The sequence below is a fragment of the Ceratotherium simum genome, chromosome 23, assembly GCF_057802395.1.
Source record: "Ceratotherium simum simum isolate JZ-2026a chromosome 23, ASM5780239v1, whole genome shotgun sequence".
Taxonomy (NCBI): Eukaryota; Metazoa; Chordata; class Mammalia; order Perissodactyla; family Rhinocerotidae; genus Ceratotherium; species Ceratotherium simum.
In genome coordinates, this window is record NC_141922.1 from 466,228 (window position 1) to 485,214 (window position 18,987).

Genomic DNA, 18,987 nt, shown 5'->3' on the forward strand with positions numbered 1-18,987 from the left:
TGGGTGGGAGGCCGGGCAGCCCAGCACGGCGGCCAGCCGGCTGCTGCTACGGGCACCGGGCGGACAGGCCAGGCGGGGAGCTGGGGGGCGGCAAGCAGGGCTGCCCCCGGGATGGGGGCGAGGGGCGAGGCGCCGGGGTCGTCCTCGGCACCGCGGTGTCGGCCTGGACCCGCCGGCCGGGGCTTGGGCCTTTTGGACGCGCCCGACCCCCGACTCGGCAGGGCTTCTCGCCGCGTGTCTGTCCGCGTCTGTGTGCGGCTACGGGCTGGACGCGCAGGCGGCCCACGGGCGGTCGCCGGCGCCCCGAACCTCGCCTGGCTCCCCGTTCCTGAGCTCGCCTGCACCCCAGTCTCACGCCCGCACCGCGCCGACGGGCGCCCTGCCCCGGCAGGCCCGGAAAGGAGCGTCGGGGCCGCCGGACCGGCCAGGCGAGCTCCTCAGACCCCGCCGGAACTCAAAGCGCGAGGCCGCGGCCGCCGGAGGACGCGTGTTCTCGCAGCGCCGCCTGCGCGTGACCCTCCGACCGCTTCCGGCTCGGGAGGAGGATGTGGCCGGCGTGCGGGGCGCTCCGGGCCAGGCCTCTGGCCTTGGCGCGGTCTACCGGGACGAGGGCCTGTGGTGGGGGCGCGGGCGTCTCCTACACGCAGGGCCAGCGCCCCGAGCCCCGGACGCGCGAGTACTTTTACTACCTGGATCATCAGGGCCAGGTGGGCTAGGGGGGGCGCCTGTGTAGGCAGGGGAAGGGCCGGAGGCGGGCCCCGAGAGGGACGGGACAGGAGGCGGGCCTCGAGAAGGGACGGGCCGGAGGCGGCCCCGAGAGGGGGCGGGGCGGAGGCGGGCCTCGAGAGGGGACGGGACCGGAGGCGGGCCCCGAGAGGGGACGGGACCGGAGGCGGGCCGCGAGAGGGGACGAGGCCGGGAGGGGCGCCCTTGAGAAGGGAGCGGGCCGGAGGCGGGCCTCGAGAGGGGACGGGCTCGGGAGGGGGGGCCTCGAGAATGGGGCGCGCCGGAGGCGGGCCTCGAGAGGCAACGGGGCCGGGAGGGGGGCCTCGAGAAGGGGGCGGGTCGGAGGCGGGCCGCGAGAGGGGAAGGGGGCGGGAGGGGGGGGGGCCTCGAGAAGGGGGCGGGCTGGAGGCGGGCCGCGAGAGGGAACGGGATGGGAGGCGGGCCCCGACAGGGGACGAGCCGGGAGGGGGGCCTCGAGAAGGGGGCGGGGCCGGAGGGGTGGATGGGGTCTCTTAAGATAAGTGAACCCGACTCTGCTGAGCTGGGGCGCCAGCGCTCTGCACCCCAAGTCCCGCGCCGCCCCGCCTGCTTTGGGAGCCCTGGCAGAGGCATCCGGCATATCCGAGAGGAGGCAAGTCGGGTAGCCTCGCGGAAGAGGTGACACATCTGATTAGAAACGTGAAAGGAGGTGGGAAGAGGCGCGGGAAAGGCATGCCAGCCCAGGGAACCTGTGCGCGAGGAAGTACGGCCCGGGCTGCGGAGCAGATGCGGGAAAGTCGGCAGGGCCCCCAGGTTGACCCACGCGCCTCCCTGCACACGGTGTGCACAGACGGACAACGCAAGCGGGCACAAGCCCGCGCAGGCCTCCCCGCCCTGGTGCCGGCTCCATCAGGCTCCCAGCTGGGACTCATGGGCCACGGCCTGCCCCTCTGTCTGCAGCTTTTCCTGGACGACTCCAAAATGAAGAACTTCATCACCTGCTTCAAAGGTACTGCTGCGCCCTCCTCCCCGCCTTACTTCTCCCTTCGGGAAAGGCCCTGGCGACCTCCACTCCCCGCCCTGCCCGCGGCCGCCCACAGCAGGGGACTGGGCATCCTGCGCTCAAGAGCCCCGCTGTCTAGGGTGAGGCCAGGGCGGGCCTCCGACAGCCGGCGCCAGATCTTGGCGTGGCCCAGGGCGAGCCGCCTGCCTGGGGAAGCAGGGCCCGGGGCCTCAGGCGCCCGGCATGGTGAGCAGCCGCGCCCTTCGCCCCCCAGACCGGCAGTTCCTGGTCACCTTCTTCTCCCGCTTGAGACCCAACCGTAGCGGACGCTACGAGGCCTCCTTCCCCTTCCTCTCGCCCTGCGGAAGGGAGCGCAACTTCCTGCGCTGCGAGGACCGGCCCGTGGTCTTCACGCACCTGCTGGCCGCGCGCCCCGGGCCCCCGCTCCTCTCCTACTGCGGCGGCGGGGAGGCCTTGACGGTGCCCTTCGAGCCCGCGCGCCTGCTGCCCCTGGCCGCCAACGGGCGCCTCTACCACCCGGCGCCGGAGCGCGCGGGCAGCGTGGGCCTAGTGCGCTCGGCCCTGGCCTTCGAGCTCAGCGCCTGCTTCGAGTACGCGCCTGGCGCGCCCGCGCTGCCCTCGCATGTGCGCTGGCAGGGCCGCCGCCTCGCCCTCACCATGGACCTGGCCCCGCTGCTGCTCGCCGCCCCACCGCCCTGAGCGCCTCCCCTGCCCTCGCCCCCCCACGCCCCCCCCCCCCCCCCGGCGCCCCCAGCTGACCGCCCTCCGGGGCTTCCGCAGCTGACCGCGCCCCCGCCCTCCTGACGCCCCCGGCCCGCGTCGCTGCGCACGCGCCACTCGGAGAGCCCGCCGGCCGAGTGCGCGTGCGCGGCGGTGGTGCACCGCGGCCCCGCCCCGTCCGGCGCTGTCCGAGGTGCTGCCGCGGTCGGGGCCCCGACATCCGGGAGGGTCGGGGGTGCGGGCCCTTCCATTCCCTCCCCACACCCCGGGCTTGGGGCGTCCTCCGGTTCGGCACGCGCTCGGGACGCTCCAGTGCGCTTGCGCGAGCGGCGCCCGCCTGTCTCCCGCGCGGCGCTGCTCGGTGGCCGGGGCGCCGGGCTCGGCGGGGGAGCCGCGCCGCGGGAGCGTCAGGTGAGGGGGCGCCCGACCCAAGGTCAGCGGGCGTGGGGGCGGGATGGCGCTGTCCCGGCTCTGCCCCCGGCGCGCACCGAGAAGGGCGTGCGACCTGGCCCGGACCACGCCCTGCCGTGAACCTGCCCCGGACAGGCCCGCGCTGGAGCGAGTGCAGGGGACGCCGTGGGGGTCGAGGCACCCGGCTCGGGCCTCGCACTGCGCTCGAGGGGATGGCAGGGCTTCCTCCCTCTCTCCTCCACCCGCGCACAGATGGGCGCCCCGGAGACAGTGACAGCCATCGCCAAATCCTGTATGTGCCGCCCCGCCCCCTGCCAGCCGGATTAGGGGGTTGTCTGCTTCTGGGTAAAAGGATTTCTGGGCTGGCCTTCCCTGCTTTTCCCACCTGGGTCCTCCTCCCTGCCCAGGCCGGCACTTCTACAGGAATGAGTATCTAGTGGGTGTCCATGTGAGCAGCAGTGCCCTGAGTCCTGAGGAGGAGGCCAAGAACCTCTATTTGAGAGGCCTTGCTGCTGGAGGCTGGGTGGAGGAGCTCTGGGCCAACTCTTTTGCTCCAAGAAATGGATCCCAGGGGCCCAGAGAATGCCCCCATCTTCTTGAGGTTCACACACATCCTAAGACACCTAAGAACTGCCTCCCCCTGGGCCAAAGCTATCTCATTAAAATTTGTGCTGTGCCTACTTTATCTCCAGTGACTAATCACATGAGTTACGATTTAGAGCAAGACTTAGACGAACACCAAGGTCCCTTGATACCGTTCCACATGACTCACTCTTGCCAGCAGGAAGGCCTGATGAACAGGCAGGCGTTCCAAGTGGGGACCATTTGAGGGGGACCGGGAGCTGGGTGACAGCACACCCTCAGCCTCACCATCCCTGGTTCCAGACTGGCTCGTTTCTCAACCCGGGTCTCCACCTTTAAAACTGGACTCATTGCACCTGGTACTAGCCCCAGGCCTTACCCATCTCTCTAGGATCACAGTTGCATGTGTATAAACCCCCGAGACACTGCTCACTCTTTCATAGTCCAAGAGGTCACTGCTCCCAGAGCCTACCTGGGAAACTACACTAAAAACCCAGATCGTGGCCAAGGCTCCCACCTACCCCCAAAAACAGAGACACCTTTCTGGGAGCCAGCATGGAGAACACAGGCCCATGGCTTCAAAACTGACTCTCTCATTGTTTGTCTCGTTCCCCAATTCTCTAACAAGTTCCCTGAGAAAATCCTTAATTCTAGCTAAGCTGTCCCACCCACCCCCACCCCCACCCCCACCCCACCCCCAAGAGGGCAGGAACACAGACTGGACAAAGCTAGGACTTGATTTTCCTGTGGCTAGTGGCTCTGCTGAGACCAGTTCTGCCCAGGTCACAACAGGTGAATCCCAGGGTGGGCAGAGAGCATGAATTCTAGGGATAAAAGGACGAGTGTTAACACTGGGTCAAGTAAGGACAGGGACAGTGGCAGCATGGGGCCGCAGGCCTTGCCCTGGGGGCAAAAAAAGGACCTCTGTTCTAGGCTCTGCCTGACAAGGTCTCATGCCAGTCCCCCCAGAGTGAGGAGTCCATGTGGACAAGGAGACGTGTCTGCCCGGAGCCTGCTCTTCCCCTTCCAGCCCACTTGGCTAACTGGGCCCTGGACCTCACCGCCCACATGTCCCCAAGCCCATACCTTGCACCAACCTCTTGCACCCCAGATCCAGGGAGTGGTCAGTTGCTAGGATGTAGAGGGCAGTGAGACCCAGACATCCACATGCATGAGCAGGAAGCCCCTCACAGTGCCAGGCGGAGGGAGATGGGAAGAGAAGGGGGCTGGGTGGGGTTGGCTCTCCCCGGTGGCCTCTGTGGCAAGACTCTGAGGACATCAGAAATTCTAAGTTGGAATCTAATGCCCCCAATTTTTTTTTTTTTTTTGGTGAGGAAGATCAGCCCTGAGCTAACATCCATGCTAATCCTCCTCTTTCTGCTGAGGAAGACCAGCTCTGAGCTAACATCTATTGCCAATCCTTGTCCTTTTTTTTTTTTTTTTCCCTCCCCAAAGCCCCAGTTGATAGTTGTATGTCATAGTTGCACATTCTTCTAGTTGCTGTATGTGGGACTCGGCCTCAGCATGGCCGGAGAAGTGCGTCAGTGTGTGCCCGGGATCCAAACCCGGGCCGCCAGTAGCGGAGTGCGCACACTTAACCGCCAAGCCACGGGGCTGGCCCCCCCAAATCTTGATGACTGTGTCTTTGTAAAGGAAGGGAATGAACATTTTATTTATCAGTTTCTTAAACTTATGTACAGCTTTTCAAAAATTAGACACAGGGTGTGGGCCTCCATCCGTGTTCTTTGCTGGCTTTCAAATGGTAGGGGCAGGCCTGCCAACCTGTGCTTCCAGAGGTGCATCCCATCCCGGGCCACACTGAAGGGTGGCTGGTAAGGAGACTGCAGCTTCTGGTCCGCAGCCAGTCCCGAGGGAGATGGCCCCGGGGGTGCCTGCACTGGTGCTGCTGTCACTGCTGTCGGTGCCCAGCCTCCCACCCCGCGCCACCGGATGCCCCACCGCCTGCCGCTGCTACAGCACCACGGTGGAGTGCGGCGCCCTGCGGCTGCACATCATCCCGCCTGGAATCCCACCAGGGACACAGGTGGGCACCACGTGGGACCACCAGCCGAGGGCTAGGGGTGCACATGACAGGGAGAAACAGGTGTGTGAGCACTCTGGTGGGTGGATGGGGTGCCTGCCCTAGGGAAGGAGACTCCCTCAGCAGGGTAAACGCCCTCCCTCTCTCCCTCCTTCCGGCCGCAGACGCTGTTCCTGCAGGACAACAGCATCATGCGCCTGGAGCCAGGCGTCCTGGCGCCCCTCACCGCCCTGCGCCATCTCTACCTGCACAACAACAGCCTGCGCACCCTGGAGCCAGGCGCCTTCCACGCACAGCCGCGCCTGCTGGAGCTGGCGCTCACAAGCAACCGGCTGCGCGGCTTGCGGGTTGGCGCTTTCACTGGCCTGGCCCAGCTGCGCGTACTCTACCTGGCTGGTAACCAGCTGGTGCAGCTGCTGGATTTCACCTTCCTGCACTTGCCGGTGAGGGGTTTGGGGGTGGGGTAAGAAGGGGTCCTCCTGTACCACCACCTGCTCTGCCGGGCTGGAGTAGTGAAGGGGAGAAAAGTCAACCCAATCTAGCCTGGTAAGAAGGGGACTTGTCCCCCAGGGCCCCTATCCCTGATGATCTATCTGCTGTCCCTGCTTCAGCGACTGCAGGAGCTGCACCTGCAAGAAAACAGCATTGAGCTGCTGGAGGACAAGGCCCTGGCCGGGCTCTCCTCGCTGGCACTGCTGGACCTCAGCAGGAACCAGCTGGGCACCATCAGCCGTGAGGCCCTGCAGCCCCTGGCCAGCCTGCAGGTCTTGCGCCTCACAGGTACCTCTTTCTGGGGCAAGGGGTCTCATGCAAAGGTATCTTCCTTGGCCAGAGTGGTGGCAGTACGGAGCAGGCCCAGGTGTGGAGAGGGCTCCCATGGCAGTGGTTCTGAGCAGCAGACTGTCGGGCAGCACTCTGGAGGGCCACACCATTACCTGCAGCAATGACAGAAGGCTGCTAGGAATGGGGGTGCTGGTAGGGACACAGCTCAGGGACCCCGCCTAAGCAAGACAGAAAAGGGAGAGGTGTCCGAACAGACTGGACAGGGTTGAGGGGCTTGCACACCTTGGGGCCATCCAGATGGCAGGCAGGCAAAAACTGGAAAGATGAGACCAGAACTGGACGCCTTTCCAGGCGACAGCACCTGAAAACAAGGCTGACAGGATTTGCCAGGTTTTAGTGCCAGTGGGATGTCTATGTGGACACCGACGTTCCCCCAAAATAGTGGAACTTGTTGCAGAGAGAGACTTGAAGAGTGAGGGCTTTCTTAGAGACCAGTGAAGTGAACTGGAATGTGCATCACAGAACTCAAGAGGCAAGGGAAGAGCCTGCCCACACTCCAAGGAGCTTGGGGTCAGAGAAGGGGTGGCAGGGGTCCCCAACTCTGTGGGAGGTGGGCAAGGGGCTCCTGCTCTGCCCAACAGAACCCCAACTGCAGAGGCTGCGTTCTGGGGCCACCCCTGAGCTACCTCCCCACCACTGCTCTGCCTGCAGAGAACCCCTGGCGCTGTGACTGTGCCCTGCACTGGCTGGGAGCCTGGATCAAGGAGGGGGGTCAGCGGCTGCTAAGCTCCAGGGACAAGAAGATCACGTGTGCGGAGCCCCCGCGCCTCGCTCTTCAGAGTCTCTTGGATGTCTCTGGCAGTAGCCTCATCTGCATCCCGCCCTCTGTGCACGTGGAGCCGCTGGAGGTGACAGCCAACCTAGGGGAGGACCTGCGGGTGGCCTGCCAGGCTTCCGGCTACCCGCAGCCCCTGGTGACCTGGAGAAAGGTGGCCCAGCCTCGCGAGGGGCAGCCGCGCGCGCAGGCCCAGCCGGAGGGCGGGTCGCCGGCCCCGGGCGCGCCCGCGGCCTCCGACACAGGCAGCGGCATGCTCTTCCTCGCCAACATCACCCTGGCCCACGCTGGCAAGTACGAGTGCGAGGCCTCCAACGCCGGCGGCGCGGCCCGCGTGCCCTTCCAGCTGCTGGTCAACCTGTCCCGGCCACCGCCGCCGGCCGCGGGCCGCGAGCCCCTGCACGAGGCGGGCAGCCTGGCCTTCCGCGCCCTGGGCCTGGCCACGCAGGCGGCCGTGGCGGCGGCCATCGCGCTCCTGGCTCTCACGGCGCTGCTGCTGGCGGCCCTCATCTGCCGCGGGCGGCGCGGGCCGCGGGCGCCGGGGCCGCCGGGCGAGGGCGCGCTGTTCATCAACGACTATTCGGACGGGCCCTGCACCTTCGCGCAGCTCGAGGAGCTCCGCGGCGAGCGCGGCCACGAGATGTTCGTCATCGACCGCTCCAAGCCGCTCTTCGCCGAGCGCCTGGCCGCCCGCGGGACGCGCTGCTGAGGCCGGCGCGCGCTGATGACGCGCCGCGGAGGGCCGGGCGGGCGGGCTCGCTCGCGCACGCGCCGGTCCGTCAGTAAAGGGTGGAAGCTGCGCAGTGTGCGGCGAGCCTTGTGTGGGCCCTGGGGCGGGGGACCCCGGCTCTGCGGTCCTGGGGTGCAGACGGAGGGTGGCGAGGGAGGCTCCCAGCACCCCCACTGAGGCCCTCCAGGAAAGTCCTCCCAGAGCCATCCCAGCCGCCAGCTCGGCAGGGCCCGACCAGCCCGCCGGCCTCCTGGAGGCTGGAGGCTCCTGGGTCAGCCCACGGGGCAGGGCGACGGGCCACGGATACGCCCGCAGGGACTGCGATGCTGCTAGGGATGCCCGGGAAGGGGAGGGAGCGGCAGACAAAGACAGCTGTTACCCAGTATGCATGCTGGGGTGACAGCAGAGCCGAGGACAAGTCACTCTGATCAATTAGGACAGAAAAAACAGCCACAAACTTAAGTTCCAAACGCACTGCACATTTGTACCTTAAGGACACCCTCTGGGCCCAAAGCCTAGCCGACGGGGGGTCTCCTGGGCCCCAGGGCAGGGAGAACCTTGAGAAGCCCGAGAGTGCATGGGGACCTTACCCTCCTTGAAGCAGGCCCCTGTCCCAACTTCAACCCCAGAACAGTCTGCTCTTGAGAAGGGCCCAAAGGGCTCTCTCTCAGCTCCCAGCTGGGACCCCAAGAACATTCCACAGAGAGGACCAGGATGCTGGAAGGCAGCCAGGTGCGGCTAAACCAAGCAGGGCCCTGCAGGCCCGTAATCCAGCCTCAGGCCCACAGACGGTCAGCCAGTCAGGGGAGCAGATGCAGGGCAAACTGCCCAGAGCGCTGCACAAAGCATGGGGAGGCTCATGGTGCACCCAGAAGCAAGAAAATCAGACACCAGTGTTTTTCTGTCAGGTCTCCAGCAAGGTCCTAGCAAAGGCTCTGCCTACCCAAGTGGGGGAGGAGCCTCCAGCAGCCCTGGACCCCAGGACAGCCTGTCTCACCCAGAGCTCAGAGGTCAAAGGCTAAAGTAGTCTGCAGCTAGGCGCCCATAGATGTCTGTGGTCCAGAGCACATGGGCACGGCCTGTGGTCACCAGCAATTGGTGCAACTCAGCCTCCACACGGGCAAACTTCTCCTCGTTGATGGAGGCCTCCAGCAGGACAGAGGCAGGCGGAGGCCAGGGCAGACCCTCGTAGCAGTCCACAGGAAAGGGGTGCACCACTGTGCGCAGCTCAGCCTGTGCCGCCGAGTCCCGCAAGAGCTCCTTGAGGCCCACCATGGACAGCGGGTTGCCGTAGAGACCGAGGTAGCGGAGGCTGGCACAGCGGGTCAGCACAGGGAGTGTGGCCAGTAGCTGGGTATCAGCGAGCTGGCACTCAGTCAGCTCGAGATGCAGCAGCGTGGCTGCTGCCGCCTGCAACAGACCCTGGAAGGGCTCCAGCTGGCTGCCAGACAGGTCATTGCCACTTAGGTCCAACTTCTTGAGGTGGACAGCATGGGGACTCCGTGCCAGGAAGCGCAGGTCCTCAGGCAGCAGGGCACAGAAGGCCAACTCCAGGCTCTCCAGGGGGCTCTGCAGGGTGCTGCAAGGGACACAAAGGGTCACGAACAGGCAGGGCCAGGGGAAGGTCTCAGGAGGGGAAAGGAGGCGAGGGGCAGGGTAATAGGAGGGCCTGCTCACCTGAGCAGCTGGTCCAGCCGCCCCGAGAGGAGAGAGGAGCCCATGCTGAGCTCCCGAAGACAGGTGAAGCGACCCATCTGGGCCAGAAAGTATCGGAAGTTGTCCTCGCCATCAACGGAGGGCTGCCGTGAGTCCCCGTGCACATAGTGCAGCCGCAGGCTGGCCAGGTGCTGGAAGCGGGCCACATGTGGGATGATGACGGACAGGCCACGTAGCCCCAAGTTGTTGAAGCGCAGGTCCACGCGGCGCAGGCAGCCCGCGTCTAGAAGCTGCAGCAGGGCCACGGTGTTGCGCATGGGCAGGTCCTCAGCTCGCAGGTCCCGGCAGCAGAGCCGCAGTGGGCTGCCTACGCTACTGCGGAGCGCCTCCCGCAAGAACGCATAAGAGGCCCGGTTCACCCGCAGGTCCACACGCACCTCCACAGGAACAGGGGCCAGCCCGGGCTCCGAAGTCCCGCCCTGCTGCTGTGCGATGCATGTGCGGGCCACAGCTGCTGTGCAGTCCCACATGCTCATGGTGCCGGGGTCCTGCTCCACGCCATCGTCCAGGAGGCCCGTCATGTCCAGCACCCTCAGTGCGTGCTTCCTGGGAGCACGGGTGGGCTGAGGCAGGAAACAAGGGAGCAGAGCCCACACCCACTCCCAGACACCTTGGGACAGGAGCATAATGCCTGTTCCTGCACTGAGCCCTTGTACCAGCCTGGAAACTCTTGGGGGACCCTCTTTGCACCCCCCAGGCCTGAGGGCCCCTCAGGCGAGCCCATACCTGCAGAGGGGCTGCGTGCCGGCCTCGGTCTCTGGGATGTGGAGCCGGGCTGTGAGCCCCAGAATCACAGCCTGCATGCTCTCTGTGCTGGGCCGCTCCTGCAGCAGGGCCCGGCTGCAGTGGGCACACTCCTGCAGCAGCTGCTGGAAGCTGAGCAGTGGGAAGGGCCACGTGTGCACCAGCTCGCGCAGCACAACAGTCTTCTTGTCCATGAAGGCCACCTTAAACAGCAGGGGGAAGAGCTCGCGCGGCAGCAGGGGCAGGGCCTGGCAGGCAGCTGGCTGGCACTGGAGTACCTGCCGCGTGCTCAGGAACACAAGCGTGTGCATGGTGCTGGGCCAGGCAGGAGGCCACCTGCAGGGAAGGGCTCTTCAGCAGGGAGGACACCCCAGAACATGGCCTGGCCACAGCCCCGTCCATGCACTGGTAGTGGGAGAGCCCAGCACGGGGCCTGGCGCAGAGCTGGTGCTCAGTGGAGGACCTCATCACCTAAGAGCAAGTGCTAGGTGCCTAGCAATGGGCTGGGCAGAGTAGAAAGGGGAACAAGGCCACCTCCCAGTCCCTGCCCTCTAACAGCATGGGGACGTCTTTAGGGAAACAAAATCATCAAGCAATATGTAAATAGCAAGGCACCAGAAGTGACCAGCTCATCTGGGTATGCTTTTGATGGCTGTTGGTCTGCAAGGGCCCCCGTCTGTACTTCAAGCTTCCCAAATCACAAAGCCACTTATCAAAAATGCTCCCTTCCTGAAAAGTAGAATAAAGCTCAGGCTCCTGCACTAACACAGAAGCAGTAGAGGGGGTGGGATGTTCCTGGGGGCCGGGAGCTGCATCACAGTTCCCTCCCCTCCCCTCCACAGAGGCTCTTGTGGCTCTTAGGTTTGCAGCACAACAAAGAGAAGCTGGAAGGACAAATGCCACTTAATAAACATCAACCAGGTAAAAAGGACCAGCACCCAGGGAACACTGAGTCCAGACAGCTTGAGTAATCCAAGCCCTCAACATGAGCCCCTGTCTTAACTACTATCATCCAGGAGCACTACCAGGCAGGGAGACCCCTGCAGATTTACAGGAAGAGAAAAAACAACTCTCACCCAGGGAGGTTCTTGTCACCTGTCTAAACATCTTCCTCTTCCCTGGAGAACCATGTTGAGAAACCAAGTCTCAAACCCATGGGATTCAGAAGGCCCCAGTCCAGGGATTGCTCAGAAGGGTAGAGGCCGCTGCCAAAGGGACATCCAAGCTGACAAGGGGCACACAGGAGATGCCTGAGGCCACAGGCAGCAGCAACACTTAGCCAACTTACTGTGCACCAGGCACCTCATCCTCAAATCTGCCTCCCGGTCATCCCCCTGAAAACAGATTAGAAAACCTAGATCTAGGCCTCGCCCGCCCAAGGTCACAGCCTGAGTGATGAGCTGAGGCAGGGGGCAGTCTGGCCCCAGAGCTCCTGCTCTCGAGGACCTCATACACAACAAGGCCTTAGGGCACTGGCTCCTGAGAAACCCCGGACGCCAACCCTCGGCCTCGCTCTGCCTGGGGACAAATCTCGCGAGGACGATTCATACCTCGCTGTGACAGGACAGACCAAGCGAACACCTGTCACGAGAGGAAAGGAAAGCAGCCAGTGTGGTCACCGTGGGAGGAGCCTCTGTGCGGTGGCTGCCGCCCCCTCCCGCGGCATGCGGCGCCCGGCGTTTCCCCGAAGACGCCCCCGCCCGCCTCCTCCCGGCCTCAAGCCGCGGGAGGCGCTGAACCCACCGCCCTCCGCCTCCCGGGCGGGCTCTGTCCCTCCAAGACGGCGCGTCGCCCCGCGGCAGAGGCCGCTCAGGCCGGCGCGGGCTCCCGGTCCTTCCCCAGCCCGCGGCCGCCCTGCCCGGGCTCCCGCCCACCTTCCCGGGCGGCGCCGCCCCGAGCGCCGCGCCCGGCTCGTGCGGCCAGGCAGCGCCGGGGGCGCACGCCTCCCTCTCCATCCCCGGCCGCGCTCACCGGGCCCGCAGCCTCTGCCACCGCCGCCGGCCCCGCCCCGCCGTCCGCCGCGCCCCGCCCAGCGCCGCCGCGCGCTGTGATGACGTAGACGCCCCCCATTGGCCTCCCCGCCAGGACCCCGCGGATTGGCTGTCCCGGCCCAGAGGCCGCCGCGCCGCTCCGCCTCCGTCGCCGCCGAGCGCCCCCATTGGCTGGCGGCCGGCGTCGCGCTCGCGGCGGGAGATTCCCGGGGCGCCGGTGCGGGGGGCGCGGCGGGGCGGCCATGGAGCGGCGGCTGGAAGTGCGGGCGCGGTTGCAGGCGTGGGAGCGCGCGTTCCGGCGGCGGCGAGGGCGACGACCGGGCCAGGTGCGGGCTGCCCGGGGACTGGGGGCTGAGGGCGCGGCCCCCGGCTGACGCGCTTCCTTCACAGGAGGACGTGGAGGCGGCGCCCGAGGAGACCCGCGGTGAGCACGCGGGGTGGAGGGGGTGGGGAGCCGGGGGACCCCACCCGACCCGTGACCCCCGAGACCCTCGCCCCCAGCGCTCTACCGGGAGTACCGCGCCCTGAAGGAGGCCCTGGACCAGGCCGGCGGCGTCAGGCCCGAGCAGTCGCTCCCCGCTGCGGCCGAGGAGGTACCCGGGCCCCGACACCCTGGGTCAGCTCTGCACGGCGGAGCCAAGAAAGAGCACAGAACTTGGCAGGAGGACTGGATGGGGTGGAGGAGGGCCAGGCCCTCGCCAAGACTCTGGGGGGCTGAGGAGGGAGGCTGGAGACTTCTCCGCCTCCCACACCAGCCTTTCCTTGGTGCGAGCCACCGCTGTCTCCTCCTGCAGGTCTTAGAGCTCAGCTGCTGGGGGTCCCACCTGAATCGGGCTGCGACCCAAAGTCCCCAGCTGACGCCAGGACCAAGCCCTCGGGCGTCTGTGCAGGACTACGGGAAGAGGCTTAAGGCTAATCTAATGGGGACTCTGCAGGTGAGGGGGAAGGGCTGGGGAGGCAGTGCATCCAATCTGGGTCCAGAACTGCCTCGGCCTAGGAGCAAGATCACCTGACATCTCTTCTTGTCAAGTCTTTCACGCACACACGTGTTTGCACTAGCACACTTGCACGCATGGCTATAGCGTTAACCAGAGCACAATTCCTGAAAGGAGCTCAAGGCCAGCCTGGTGCTGCTCACCTTGCCCCTCCATTGAGGTTGGGGACCTTGGCAGGTTTCAGAGTCCGCAGCAGCCTTGGGGCCTGAGTTCCTGCTTGCTAGTCTGTCCTCCCCCTCCCAGGCTGGGCCAGCCCTGGGCCGCACACCCCGGCCTCCACGAAGACCTTCATCCAAGATGCCCACCTCGCAACTGCCTGATGCAGGGGCTGCCCCCATCTCTCCAGAAAAAGTCAGTGAGGGTCCCCCACAGCCTCCCAGGCCCCAGCTGAGGCCAGGCCGACTCCAGCAGCTGCGGGCGTCCCTGAGCCTGCGGCTGGGCTCCCTGGACCCTAGCTGGCTGCAGCGGTGTCACAGTGAGGCCCCAGACCTTCAGGGGGCTCCTGAGGCCTGCCAGCCTGGCTTGGGTACAGAGGAGTCACAGCCTCTGAGTTCAAGTGTCCCATCCGTCGGTCTCAGCACTGGCCCCGAGGCACCTTTACTGGGCCTAGAGGCTCCAGCCCTACAGGCAGCCAGAGTCCGTGCAGGGAGCCCCCAGCCTGGCAACACTCAAGGCAAAAAGCAAAGGAAGAGTGAGGAGCCAAGGCGGAACCCTGCACAGGCCCAGCAGGACAGCAGCCAAGCAGAACTCCCACCTGGGAGAGCTGGGGCTACAACATATGCAGAAGGGTGTCTAGGGGAGCCTGTGTGGTCACAGCCCCCCAGCAGCCCAGCGGCCCCCAGGTACCGTGGCTTCATGCTCCTAGCAGGGTCACCTTGAGTCAAGCTGGGGGGGTGGGCAGGGCTTTGGGCATGACCCACTTGTGCTTCCCTTCTAGGCCAGCCATCCAGGACAGGAGCAATTATGTGCGGCTCAACATGAAGCGGAAACACTACGCGCGGGGCCCAGCCCTTCGTGGCAGGCTCCTCCGCAAACAGGTGAGACGGCAGCAGGCGCTCCCCTCACCCTTCCTGCTTCTCACCTTGTGACTCTCTTTTGTGGTCCTCACAGGCATGGAGGCAGAAGTGGCAGAAAAAAGGGGAGTGTTTTGGGGGTGGTCAGCCCAGAGCCACAGTCAAGGATTCTTGCTTTCGGTGTGGGCAGCTTGGCCACTGGGCATCACAGTGTACTCACCCAGGTGAGGCCTCTGTCCTGGGTGGGAGGTTGAGCCGACACTGCTTGAAGAGGGTGTTGTGTTCTTTGGGGGGGCACTTGTGGCTCAAGCGAAAGCCCCTACTAACTTGCCACCTCTGGCCCAGCACCTACCCTGGCTCCCCAGAAGGAGGCCGGTGAGGATGAGGGTGACACGCAGACCCTGCCCACGTTGGAGGAAGTAGCCCAGCGGACTGGTACTGCTACTTGCCAACTCCCTGGTGAGTGAAGGGATGGAGAAGATTTTGTAGCCAGTGGCCTTTTTGCTAGAATGATCCCTGCCCAGGTTGGAGCTCCCACACCACCCTCTCCTGTCTGCTTCCAGCAGGTGAGAAAGATAAAGAGCCTGCTGGGCCTAAGCTGCTGATACCCACGGAGCAGCCTGTGCCCGGGGCGCCTTGCCCGCCCCCCACCATGCCGCCACTCTACCCACGGGGGCCCTCTGGGCAGGTGGCAGGTGAGCAGGCCAGCCTAGAGCCTTTACTGAGAGATAGGGGTGATGTGGGTTCACGCTGACTGAGACCTGTGACCACAGAGACACCAGCTGAGGTGTTCCAGGCCCTAGAGCAGCTGGGGCACCGAGCCTTCCGCCCCGGGCAGGAGCACACAGTCATGCGGATCCTGTCTGGTGAGCAAGGCTGCCAGGGGGTGAGGAGGGATTGAAGCCAGGCCACAGAGCGGCGCTACTATCCTTGGGTCTCACATAGGCATGTCTACACTGCTGGTGCTGCCCACGGGTGCCGGCAAGTCCCTGTGCTACCAGCTCCCCGCACTGCTCTATGCCCGGCGAAGCCCCTGCCTCACACTCGTCATCTCTCCCCTGTTGTCACTCATGGACGACCAGGTAGGCAGACAGGGCCCTCCGGCATGTGCAGAAGGCAGGCGCCCACAGCTCCTCTGATCCCCTTGGGCTGCTGCTGCTTGCCCCATCCCCACCTGGGGGCTGCAAGGAGCCCGGCTCTTCTCCGCCTGCCAGCTCTGTCCACAGGCGTAGCAGTGGCCCAAAGGCAATAGGCATGCGGGTGGCCAGACCCAGGACCACCCCCAAGAGAAGCAGTGCTAGGAAGTGGGGGACATCCCCACAAGGGCCTGTGTACTCTTGGTGCTCCTGAGCCAAGGACCACAGGTGGCTCTGAACGCTCAGTCGTACGACCCAGGATCTGTGTTTTTCCCACAGAAGGCTTGGGGTGGAGACGGTGGTAGCTCTTGGGCAGAGCAACCCTGAGTGGCATTTGGGGAAGGGCCAGGGCTGGCAGGCCTGCGATAGGCTGTGCTCCTGTATCTGCAGGTGTCTGGCCTGCCCCCGGGCCTGAAGGCAGCCTGCATCCACTCGGGCATGACCAGGAAGCAGCAGGACTCTGCCCTGCAGAAGGTGAGGGGCCTCCACAGGCCAAGACAGGTGGGAGCAGCGGGCAGCACCTGGGAGGTGCTCCTGACCCTGCTGTCCTCAGGTCCGGGCAGCCCAGGTGCACGTGCTGATGCTGTCGCCTGAGGCACTGGCTGGGGCTGGGGCAGGGGGCCCTGCCTGCCTCACTCAGCTGCCCCCGGTTGCCTTTGCCTGCATCGATGAAGCCCACTGCCTCTCTCAGTGGTCCCACAACTTCCGGCCCTCTTACCTGCGAGTCTGCAAGGTGAGCCTTGTCTGGGGTACAGGTGAGGATGCCCAGGCAGGTGAGTTGGGTGTTCTCACTGCTCCCTCTCCCACACAGGTGCTACGGGAGCACATGGGCGTGCGCTGCTTCCTGGGTCTCACAGCCACAGCCACACGCAGCACTGCCCGGGACGTGGCCTGGCACTTGGGTGTGGCCGAGGAGCCTGTCCTCAGGCTGCCAGTCACCATCCCCACCAACCTGCACCTCTCTGTTTCCATGGACAGAGACCCAGACCAGGTAGGTGTGCACACTGGGGCCCAGCAGAGGCTCCACCTCCTGACTGCCCACGCTGACCAACATCCCCCCCAAGGCTTTGGTGACACTGCTGCAGAGTGACCGCTTTCGTGCCCTGGACTCTGTCATCGTCTACTGTAATAGGCGAGAGGACACTGAGCGTATCGCTGCACTGCTCCGCACCTGCCTGCTTGAGGCCTGGGCCTCAGGGCCCGGAGGTGAGGTGGTGGCAGGACCATACCCCACAGACCCGTCTGGCACATGCCCCACCTGACTCTGTGCATTTTCCCTGCAGGCAGAGCCCCAGAGGCTGTGGCTGAAGCCTACCACGCTGGCATGTGCAGCCGGGAGCGGCGGCGGGTGCAGCAGGCCTTCATGGAGGGCCGGCTGCGGGTGGTGGTGGCCACAGTGGCCTTTGGGATGGGGCTGGACCGGCCAGACGTGCGGGCCGTGCTGCACCTAGGGCTGCCCCCGAGCTTCGAGAGCTACGTGCAGGCCGTGGGCCGGGCGGGGCGTGACGGGCAGCCTGCACAGTGCCACCTCTTCCTACAGCCCCAGGTAGGTACCCACCCCTCTCGAGCTCCCCCACCCCAGCCAGTGCCACAGCCCACGTTCATGGCTGTTTCTCAGGGCGAGGATCTGCGGGAGCTGCGCAGACACGTGCACGCCAACGCCACTGACTTCCTCGCTGTGAAGAAGCTGGTGCAGCGCGCGTTCCCACCCTGCCCCTGCGCCCAGTGGTCCCCAGAGCAGGAGGGGGGCCACAGTGAGGAGAGGGGCTCGGCCAGGGCCCCTGTGGCCATGTCTGCACAGGAGGCCACAGCCCGGTGCCTGGGCCATGACCGGGCACTCCTGGTACAGCCAACGGTGCAGGCCCTGGACATGCCTGAGGAGGGTGAGGAACCAAGAGCAGGAGGGGGGAGTGTCCCCATGTCCCCACATCCCCTGAGTTCCGCTCTGCCTCCTAGCCATTGAGACCCTGCTGTGCTACCTGGAGCTGCACCCACGGCGCTGGCTGAAGCTGCTGGCACCCACCTATGCCCACTGCCACCTGCGCTGCCCGGGGGACCCCACCCAGCTCCAGGCCCTGGCCTGCAGGTGAGCACACCTGCCACCCAGGCTAGGAACAGGAACAAACGACTGGGGCTGCCGATCACACGTCCCTTTTCCTGACACAGGTGTCCCCCACTGGCTGTGTACTTTGCCCGGCAGCCACCAGAGAACACAGGTGGGAACAGTAGCTCTGTGGAGTTTGACATGGTCCAGCTGGCAGACTCAATGGGCTGGGAGCTGGCCCCTGTGCGACAGGCTCTCCGGCAGCTGCAGTGGGACCCAGAGCCCAGGACAGGTGCACCTTGCCCCCAGCCCTGCTTGTCACCTGCCTGCCCACCTGCCCGTGTCTCATACGCTCTCTGGTAGGTGCACCTCGGGCCACGGGGGTGCTGGTGGAGTTCAGGGAGCTGGCCTTCCACCTACACAGCCCCGGGGACCTGACCGCCCAGGAGAGGGACCAGATCTGTGACTTCCTATACAGCCGTGTGCAGGCCCGAGAGCGGGAAGCCCTGGCCTGTCTGCGCCGCTCCTTCCAGGCCTTTCACAGGTGCAGGAGAGGGTGGGCAGGGCCTGGGGCCGCCCCACCCTCCCCCAGGTGGGCAGCGCTGACAGGTCTCTCCCATGGCAGCGTAGCTTTCCCCAGCTGCGGGCCGTGCCTGGAGCAGCCCGACGAGGAGCGCAGTGCCAGGCTCAAGGCCCTGCTCAGCCACTACTTTGAGGAAGAGGAAGCAGGAGAGGGGCTGGGAGGCATGGAGGACCCAGAACTGGGGCAGGCCAGGGTGAGTGCCAGCCCTCCTGTGGGACTGCAGAAGCCATGCGCCCGGGGCGGTTAGGCAGTGGTGTGTGCACACCCCACCTCCTGCCCTGCACCGCCATGGGCTGTGTGGACGCAGTGCCGCAGAAGCTGCAACGTGCCCCCACCCGCAGCTTCAGGACTGGGAGGACCAGGTCCGCCGAGACATCCGCCACCTCCTGTCCTCATGGCCAGAGCAGCAGTTCTCGGGCAGGGCCGTGGCCCGCATCTTCCACGGCATTGGTGAGGGCCTGGGAGGCTTGGCCGGGACACAGACAGAGCTGGGGGCTGGACTGGTGGAGTTCTCAGAGCCGTGTCTTCTGGTCCACCGCAGGAAGCCCCTGCTACCCAGCCCAAGTGTACGGGCGGGACCGGCGCTTCTGGAGAAAGTACCTACACCTGAGCTTCCATGCCCTGGCACACCTGGCCACAGAAGAGATCCTGCTGTGGGGCCGCTGACCACCCTGCGGATGAAGAGCCCTGGTTCCCCCACATCACAGACACAGGCATGAGCTGTGCTGCATGGCCACGGTGTGGAGGAGGATTCTGGTGCAGCAGCTCATCAAGGCAAAGGCACCAGGACGTCAACGGCCAGGACAGTGACTGACCACCCTGGACAAAGCCCCTTGCCAGGGGGCGAGGGGTGGGGCAAGGAGACCCTAAAATGCAGAATAAAAGATGTTCGAGTCGTTTTTAGAGACTCTCCTTTCCAGCGGCACAGTACCCA

General features: G+C 65.4%; 4 protein-coding genes across 12 annotated transcripts; 3 read left to right on the plus strand and 1 right to left on the minus strand.

Moving 5' to 3' along the window:
• The first annotated feature begins 509 nt into the window (after positions 1-509).
• Positions 510-3,545, plus strand: C23H8orf82 (chromosome 23 C8orf82 homolog). The gene is made up of 3 exons (XM_004442993.3): positions 510-707; positions 1,666-1,714; positions 1,983-3,545. The coding sequence occupies exons 1-3, from the start codon at positions 546-548 to the stop codon at positions 2,426-2,428; spliced, it is 657 nt and encodes a 218-aa protein (XP_004443050.1). The 5' UTR covers positions 510-545; the 3' UTR covers positions 2,429-3,545.
• Positions 3,546-3,702: 157 nt separating this feature from the next.
• LRRC24 (leucine rich repeat containing 24) lies at positions 3,703-7,899 on the plus strand. Of its 2 annotated transcripts, none has more exons than XM_087447190.1 (4): positions 3,703-5,546; positions 5,648-5,926; positions 6,095-6,263; positions 6,978-7,899. In XM_087447190.1, exons 1-4 carry the CDS (start codon positions 5,319-5,321, stop codon positions 7,808-7,810), a joined length of 1,509 nt encoding a protein of 502 aa, XP_087303316.1. In that variant the 5' UTR covers positions 3,703-5,318; the 3' UTR covers positions 7,811-7,899. The 2 variants fall into 2 exon arrangements, with proteins under 2 accessions (XP_087303316.1, XP_087303315.1); XM_087447189.1 differs by having other exon boundaries at positions 3,703-5,486.
• Positions 7,900-8,270: 371 nt separating this feature from the next.
• On the minus strand, positions 8,271-12,285 carry LRRC14 (leucine rich repeat containing 14). 6 transcript variants are annotated; one of them, XM_014797281.2, is made up of 5 exons: positions 11,842-12,193; positions 11,580-11,625; positions 10,274-10,627; positions 9,509-10,093; positions 8,271-9,410 (listed from the first exon to the last, which is right to left on the minus strand). In XM_014797281.2, exons 3-5 carry the CDS (start codon positions 10,600-10,602, stop codon positions 8,843-8,845), a joined length of 1,482 nt encoding a protein of 493 aa, XP_014652767.1. In that variant the 5' UTR covers positions 10,603-10,627; positions 11,580-11,625; positions 11,842-12,193; the 3' UTR covers positions 8,271-8,842. The 6 variants fall into 6 exon arrangements, with proteins under 6 accessions (XP_014652767.1, XP_087303346.1, XP_004443052.1 ...); XM_087447220.1 differs by lacking the exons at positions 11,580-11,625; positions 11,842-12,193 and adding an exon at positions 12,263-12,285; XM_004442995.3 differs by lacking the exon at positions 11,580-11,625.
• Positions 12,286-12,468: 183 nt separating this feature from the next.
• On the plus strand, positions 12,469-18,951 carry RECQL4 (RecQ like helicase 4). Of its 3 annotated transcripts, none has more exons than XM_087447134.1 (23): positions 12,469-12,608; positions 12,673-12,706; positions 12,784-12,875; positions 13,077-13,217; positions 13,521-14,119; positions 14,215-14,314; positions 14,388-14,514; positions 14,636-14,749; positions 14,854-14,985; positions 15,064-15,156; positions 15,236-15,372; positions 15,817-15,900; positions 15,980-16,159; positions 16,238-16,417; positions 16,491-16,632; positions 16,710-16,972; positions 17,045-17,309; positions 17,383-17,512; positions 17,593-17,762; positions 17,834-18,014; positions 18,096-18,246; positions 18,395-18,503; positions 18,595-18,951. In XM_087447134.1, exons 1-23 carry the CDS (start codon positions 12,525-12,527, stop codon positions 18,717-18,719), a joined length of 3,633 nt encoding a protein of 1,210 aa, XP_087303260.1. In that variant the 5' UTR covers positions 12,469-12,524; the 3' UTR covers positions 18,720-18,951. The 3 variants fall into 3 exon arrangements, with proteins under 3 accessions (XP_087303260.1, XP_087303261.1, XP_087303259.1); XM_087447135.1 differs by having other exon boundaries at positions 14,857-14,985; XM_087447133.1 differs by lacking the exons at positions 12,469-12,608; positions 12,673-12,706; positions 12,784-12,875; positions 13,077-13,217; positions 13,521-14,119 and having other exon boundaries at positions 14,196-14,314.
• Positions 18,952-18,987: the final 36 nt, after the last annotated feature.

Excerpts from the sequence above, each read along its gene's own strand:
- RECQL4 (XM_087447134.1), top strand. The coding sequence starts at position 12,525 with ATGGAGCGGCGGCTGGAAGTGCGGGCGCGGTTGCAGGCGTGGGAGCGC. Across the intron at positions 14,120-14,214 it reads AGCAGCCCAGCGGCCCCCAG|GCCAGCCATCCAGGACAGGA; the intron begins GTACCGTGGCTT and ends CTTCCCTTCTAG. Across the intron at positions 17,310-17,382 it reads CCTGGACATGCCTGAGGAGG|CCATTGAGACCCTGCTGTGC; the intron begins GTGAGGAACCAA and ends TCTGCCTCCTAG.
- LRRC14 (XM_087447220.1), bottom strand. The coding sequence starts at position 10,602 with ATGCACACGCTTGTGTTCCTGAGCACGCGGCAGGTACTCCAGTGCCAG. Across the intron at positions 10,094-10,273 it reads GGCACGCAGCCCCTCTGCAG|GAAGCACGCACTGAGGGTGC; the intron begins GTATGGGCTCGC and ends CCGTGCTCCCAG. Across the intron at positions 9,411-9,508 it reads CGGCTGGACCAGCTGCTCAG|CACCCTGCAGAGCCCCCTGG; the intron begins GTGAGCAGGCCC and ends TGTCCCTTGCAG.
- C23H8orf82 (XM_004442993.3), top strand. The coding sequence starts at position 546 with ATGTGGCCGGCGTGCGGGGCGCTCCGGGCCAGGCCTCTGGCCTTGGCG. Across the intron at positions 708-1,665 it reads ACCTGGATCATCAGGGCCAG|CTTTTCCTGGACGACTCCAA; the intron begins GTGGGCTAGGGG and ends CTCTGTCTGCAG. Across the intron at positions 1,715-1,982 it reads CTTCATCACCTGCTTCAAAG|ACCGGCAGTTCCTGGTCACC; the intron begins GTACTGCTGCGC and ends TTCGCCCCCCAG.
- LRRC24 (XM_087447190.1), top strand. The coding sequence starts at position 5,319 with ATGGCCCCGGGGGTGCCTGCACTGGTGCTGCTGTCACTGCTGTCGGTG. Across the intron at positions 5,547-5,647 it reads CACATGACAGGGAGAAACAG|ACGCTGTTCCTGCAGGACAA; the intron begins GTGTGTGAGCAC and ends TTCCGGCCGCAG. Across the intron at positions 5,927-6,094 it reads TCACCTTCCTGCACTTGCCG|CGACTGCAGGAGCTGCACCT; the intron begins GTGAGGGGTTTG and ends TCCCTGCTTCAG.